Genomic DNA, 6,035 nt, shown 5'->3' with positions numbered 1-6,035 from the left:
TATATATATATTTATTTACGTTTGTTAATAATTCCTGTTTATTTAACTATATATTTGTAAATACTATTGTTTAAATTTCTTATATTTTCACGTATCTTTCCTCTCTTGCAAGGAGCACCTGTAACATAAATAATTTCCCCTCGGGGATCAATAAAGTATTTCTGATTCTGATTCTGATTCTGTTTACATGCAGCTTGAGAAAATCAAATGATTAAATGCATGTAAACAGTTTAGCTTGACTGAAATTGGACAATCTGTAGCTCAACTAACACACCTAGATAATTTGATTGAAAATGGAACTATTGCTGCATGTATCCACTTAATCTGACTGGAGTCGGGCTCCGTGTTCTGGGCATGCAGCACTTTTTCTTTCGTGGGCCTTCACCCAGAAGAAGAAGGAGATGACGTAGCAGCAGTTCAATAACTCCCAGAAAAACAAACAAACAAAAACCATGGCAACCGAGAAGCAGAAGAAGCACTTCTGGACGGACGAGGAAGCTACATTCATGCTCCGACAGCCAAAGGAGCTAAACATGTTGAAGTTTATGGATGGTAGTTCAGCTAGTTCATAACGCACTATATCAAAAAAGGACACAGCGCCGCCTATCGAGGCAGAGTCAGGCGTACTTGGTCAGAAATTTGATTTTCTCTCCTGTATACTCACACAAGACAAAAAGTCCGACTTGACTGGTTAGCCGAGCTATGAGCTTAGCTCGACTACCGCGTGCATGTAAACATACTGATAGAGACAGACAACCATTCACACTCTCATTCAAACCTACAGACAATTTAGAGTCACCCTCCACCACGATAAGGTAGCGATTCGTGGAGGGAGAATTATTTACTCCAGTAAAATGTCTCCACATACGTTACACAAAACAATAGGATTCACGCAACATGAAAACTTAAATAATGTATAAGAAATATGAGCAGATCTTTCAGTAAAACCTGACAGATTCTGTTCAAACTCACTGCACATGATGAGGTAGTGATTCATGGAGGAGAGACATGATCTGTTGAAACAGACCATCATGGTGAAGAGTCTCAAACAGCAGAGTGACACATGAGCTGATTGTTTCCTGCTTCATCAGCAGCAGCAGACTGTGCTGATCTTTGGTCTGTACGTCTTTTATGTTTCCAGACAGCAACAAACACTGCAGCAGCTAAAAGAAGCACTGCAACACCTCCTGCTGCCAGTCCAACGTATCCACGAGGGAAGGGTCCATTTACGGGGTGTTCACTCTCTGTGTTTCCACCCATGTAGTTTTCCTTCTCTGCACCTGCAGATAGAAATAAATCAGAGTCAGTAAATGTGTGATTAGTTGAACAGCCTTCATTTGTCTTGTGTATTTCTGATGTTTGACTCTCAGGAATAAACTGCAGCTCCAACCTGATACACAGACACACACACTGAGCTCCACACACTCACCTGTAACCTCCAGGTAGATGACTGTGATTGGATCACCATCAATGTTGGCTCTCTTTCTGTGTCTTGATCCACCTGCTACAACTCGACACTCGTATGTTCCAGAGTCTCTGCTGGTCACATTCTTCAGAGTTAAAGACACGTCTCCGCCCTTCAGCTCTCTGTCCACCAGCTCCACCCTGCCTGTAAAGGATGGATGCTGTTTGGTTGGGTCTGAGCGTCCATCTCTGTATAAGAGGACGTACTGTGACTCCAGGTCAGGTCTGGTCCACTCTACAACTAAGATGGAGACATCACCAGCCTCACATCTCAGAGTGACGTCATCTCCAGGGTGCACTGTCATCACATGTTGGTCTGAAAAACAATAATAACCATCCAGAGTCAAAAAGTGTTTCCATCTATAAAGTACAGAGAGTTTAAACAGGAGGTCTCTTCACACACACACACACACACACACACACACACACACACACACACACACACACACACACACACTTGATAGTGTCAGATTTGTTGGGACACATGAAGCTGCTTTAACATTTGGACGTACACTTAAACTTCATTCAGTTCATTCAGTGTGTCTTTAATAAACATCTCTCTGAGTTGATCTCACTGCTTTCACACTTCAACCAAAAACTCTGCTTGTGTTAAACCACAGGTTCATCTGATGAGTCATCACTTAACTCTGTCACCATTCAGCCAATCACAGCACAGCACAGCCTGATGCTCCTCCCCCTGTCTCACCCCTCCTCTACAAACCTCTCTCCAAACTGCGCAGTGTGAAACAGTTTGTATGATCACTCCTTTATGTTTGAAGTCACTGATAAAGTTGAGTACAACACTTATTAACTACAAAAATCAAGAACAAGACATTGTTTCATTACTCAGGTCATAACTAATATGAGTCTCTTCACAATAAATCCGTGTACCCGTCGTTCTTTCATTTTTCTGATTTAAAACCAGAACAGAAAAAAAAGGGAAACAGAATAACAGAAATCACATGTATTGTAGTTGTTTTTTGTTTTTAAATTAAAACAGAAGGACGTGAAAATGAAGTTTTTAATCTCTTTATTTTGTTTAAATTCGGGGAATACTAAGAGATCTGCGGAGGAACATTTGACTTCGCAGAGGAGCGCTCCATCCTCACCTGTACGTAGCCCAGTTATGGCCGCACTCCACCGTCTCCCTCAGGCTGAATATACTCATAGTTTCTCAGCTCAGGCTCAGTCAACTCAGAGGTCGGGAAGCAGGCTCAGAGTTTGTTGAGCCTGCTTCCCGAAATAGGGCCCTGATCTGTGAACTCTTAGAGAGTGGCACGACACCTGCAGAAATCAGTGACATTGTGCTGCGTGAAGGGGCCACGCGGTGTTCCATGATGAGCATCAGGAGATGCTGCATGGAGCACAACCTTCGGAGGAGAGGTGTTCGGCCTACTGGTGCTACCTTTCATTGATCTGAACTGAAGAAGTCCTTGTATGTTGTTGCGCGGGGTTATGAGCGACGAACTTGCCGCCGCTTAGCTAAACACAAACCGATCTTTTTATAGATCAATGACTGTGTGGTCCCGTGACTGTGGATCGGAATGAAACGATAACAGGCTTCACCTTACCTTACGACCTGTGCGACAACAAACAAAAAAACAACTACAAAACGTATGATTTCTATTGTTCTGTTCCGGTTTTAAAACAGAAAATCAGAAAAACGAGATTGTTTTTCTGATTTGGTTTTGAAACATAATTACAATAAAAGCTGATATTTACCAGAAGCTGCTGCACACAGAGGGGACAACAGGAGCAGGAATGGAGCCATGAGAGCTGAGAGGATCTTTATCTGCTGCTGCATCTTCTGTCTGTTGCTTGTTGAGTCCTGTGTCTGAAGTGAACTGTCTGAAACTGGTTAGGGCTGGTTTTGTCTCATGAGTGGGTGGAGCTCACATCTGGGGTTACTGAGGACACGATATCAGCCCAGGAAGAGAACTGAAATTTCAAGTCTTTCTACTCCAGGCGTGACTTGTCTCTGTGACGCGTTGAACAGGGCTCATTTAGTCAGACAGTTCACTTTAATAACATATGAACATGTTTACTAGAAATAAGTTGTCAAGTCCATGAGATATCTACAGCTATATACAGCTCAGCTTATTGAAGAATATACATGTGTCATTTCATGTTCCTGTTATGTTATTGAGCTGATTGATACGGGCTGGACACAATATTAGAGACACCTCTCATTGTAACTCAGTGCAGTTCAACAGCAGCACAATCACCATCATCATCATCATCCTCATCATCATCATCATCATCATCATCATCATCATCAACATGATGCATTCACTGTCCCTCTGTGTAACATATGAAGCAGAGTCAACAGCCCTCTGCTGGACTCACAGTCACACTGCTTCTACTGTTCACCTCCATGTACACCTCTGTCAACCAGCCATCAGGGGTCAGTGCACAGTTGTAAAAATGAATTTGTCGGCTCAAGAAAAAAAAAAGTTGCCTTGCTGACTTAAAATCTTGAATTAAGTGAGCTAAGGATACCTAGTTCTTTACACTTCCAAGCAAGTTCCTATCACTTACAATATGAAGTTAAATTGACTAATCTTAAAGTGACAAACAGCTTGATCAACTTGATATTTTAAGTTTAGTCAATAACATTTTTAGTATTACTAACAAGGAAATTTAAGTTGTATGAACTTAATGCCCAGTTGAGGTGACATTACATTACAAGTCTAACCAACAAACATGTATTTCTACATTTGTTTCAGAAACAAGGAAATATAAGTTATTCCAATTTAGCCCCTTAGTTGAATCAACATAAAATTTCAAGGCAGCAAGGTAACTTTTTCTGTAAAAGTTGACCTCATTAACAATCTTAAGTTTGATCAATACCTCCAATAGCATTATATGTCAAGTCAACTAAATCACTTCTTTTATAAAATGACTGAGTGGAAAACAAGTTACTTTTTAAATACTATTTATTTTCACCATCTTTTCAATCTCAAGTTCAGGCATAGAACAGTGAACATGAAAAATGCCAGCCAAAACACAAAATATAAAAGTTTTATATTAAAACTATAATTATACAACAGTTAGTTCCGGCCCTGCAATCTGATTGGTCGAGAGACAGTAAAACCGTGATGATATTGGAGTACAACATCACGGTTATTTCACTGTGTATGTATCACTCTGCCTCACAGCTGATTGCAATCAACAATCAAATCAAAACTGACGGTTAGTGTCAGTTAGGTCAGCAGTTGCGTTGTAGGCTAATTAATTCATCCACTGTCAAACAGCCAAAAATATGGATTTATTTCCTAAAATAAGTTTTGAATTGAACTATGAATGGTCATCAGAGGAAGATGAGGGAGAGGAGAAGCTGAATCCATCTGAGCACACATCCAGGTTTGTCAGTGTTTCATCAGCGGAGCTCAATGACTTGGAGAAAAGCAACATACTGTCAGATCAGAAGGCAGAGTCGGCTGTGCCTGTGAGTGTCTTCGGCACTCGGCCTGCGGCCTCGTGCCTATGACCGAATCACAGCCGTGACGATATATGAGTATAACATCACTCCCTCTAGTATGATATTGCTTAAATAAGAATATGTATAAATGTAATAATATAAAAGCTTAGCAGTTGCAACGTTTCTTTGTTTTTAAAAGTATTTAACAGTTGCACATCAACAATTGTGTAAATAGGCTACTTGCACAATCACTTTCAATCACTTCCACCTTTGGCATATTACTGCCTCCCCACTTCCGGTCAGTACAGATGTCTTTGGATGAGGAGAGGAAGAGAAGAGAAGGAGATGAGGGGAGGAGAGGAAGAGATGATGAGAAGAGAAGCAGTCAAAAACAGTGTATATTCAAAACATTCTCTCAATTTTTATTATTTTATAACTTTTCCAGGAAATATATCATGTGGGAACCCTGTATGTAAAATCAGAATGATTGAATTCAAACCAAATTCACCCCATTTCTGGCAGACTTGTTATGGAGGAAAAATGATTAATATACTTAACTTTAACAAAAAAAAAAAAAAAAAAAAAAAAAAAAATAGGCTTACCTCCAGTGAAGTAAAAGTGCCTTGGGTAAGGCCAGGAGTTTTCCATGCACCATATATGGGGTCAGTGGGCAGTAGTTGTTCAGTTCAGCCTTGTGACCGAGCAGAGCGAGATTGTCTGTGAAAGCTACAGGTGCCGCTGCAGCTTTCACTCCCCTCCCCCCTGTGTCAGAGACACAGGGGGGAGGGGCAGAGGAGGGCAGAAGATGCGTGGAGTCGCATGAGTGGAGTAACATGGAGTCGGTTTCTAAGTGCCAAACCCTGAGCAGATAAAAATCAGTGATATGCACGGGGCTGTGACGAGCGTGTAACGTCACTGTCAATTTACCACAGGAAATAAGAACAGCATCTTGAGTATACTTGAATATATACTTTCTTAACACTAACACTTGCATTAATATGTTCAGCTGAGTACCAGTAATAAAGTGAAAAATGTTCAAATAACCAAATACACTCACTCCATAGACAACAGAGCCGTTAGCATTAGCGTTAGCAAAGTTAACGTTTGCTCATTCGTTGTTGCACATTTATCTTCAAAATATTCTGACATA

General features: G+C 40.8%; 1 protein-coding gene across 1 annotated transcript; it reads right to left on the bottom strand.

The window, feature by feature from the left end:
• Nucleotides 1-54: 54 nt before the first annotated feature.
• On the bottom strand, nt 55-3,319 carry LOC126400688 (uncharacterized). Its single transcript, XM_050061589.1, has 3 exons — nt 3,187-3,319; nt 1,430-1,780; nt 55-1,280 (listed from the first exon to the last, which is right to left on the bottom strand). Exons 1-3 carry the CDS (start codon nt 3,266-3,268, stop codon nt 1,045-1,047), a joined length of 669 nt encoding a protein of 222 aa, XP_049917546.1. The 5' UTR covers nt 3,269-3,319; the 3' UTR covers nt 55-1,044.
• Nucleotides 3,320-6,035: the final 2,716 nt, after the last annotated feature.

The sequence above is a fragment of the Epinephelus moara genome, chromosome 14 (genome assembly GCF_006386435.1).
Source record: "Epinephelus moara isolate mb chromosome 14, YSFRI_EMoa_1.0, whole genome shotgun sequence".
Taxonomy (NCBI): Eukaryota; Metazoa; Chordata; class Actinopteri; order Perciformes; family Serranidae; genus Epinephelus; species Epinephelus moara.
The sequence above is the reverse complement of the archived record's forward strand: the minus strand, read 5'-3'. Positions and strand labels throughout refer to the sequence as shown.

Excerpts from the sequence above, each read along its gene's own strand:
- LOC126400688 (XM_050061589.1), bottom strand. The coding sequence starts at position 3,268 with ATGCAGCAGCAGATAAAGATCCTCTCAGCTCTCATGGCTCCATTCCTG. Across the intron at positions 1,781-3,186 it reads TCTGTGTGCAGCAGCTTCTG|ACCAACATGTGATGACAGTG; the intron begins GTAAATATCAGC and ends ATTGTTTTTCAG. Across the intron at positions 1,281-1,429 it reads CATCTACCTGGAGGTTACAG|GTGCAGAGAAGGAAAACTAC; the intron begins GTGAGTGTGTGG and ends TTCTATCTGCAG.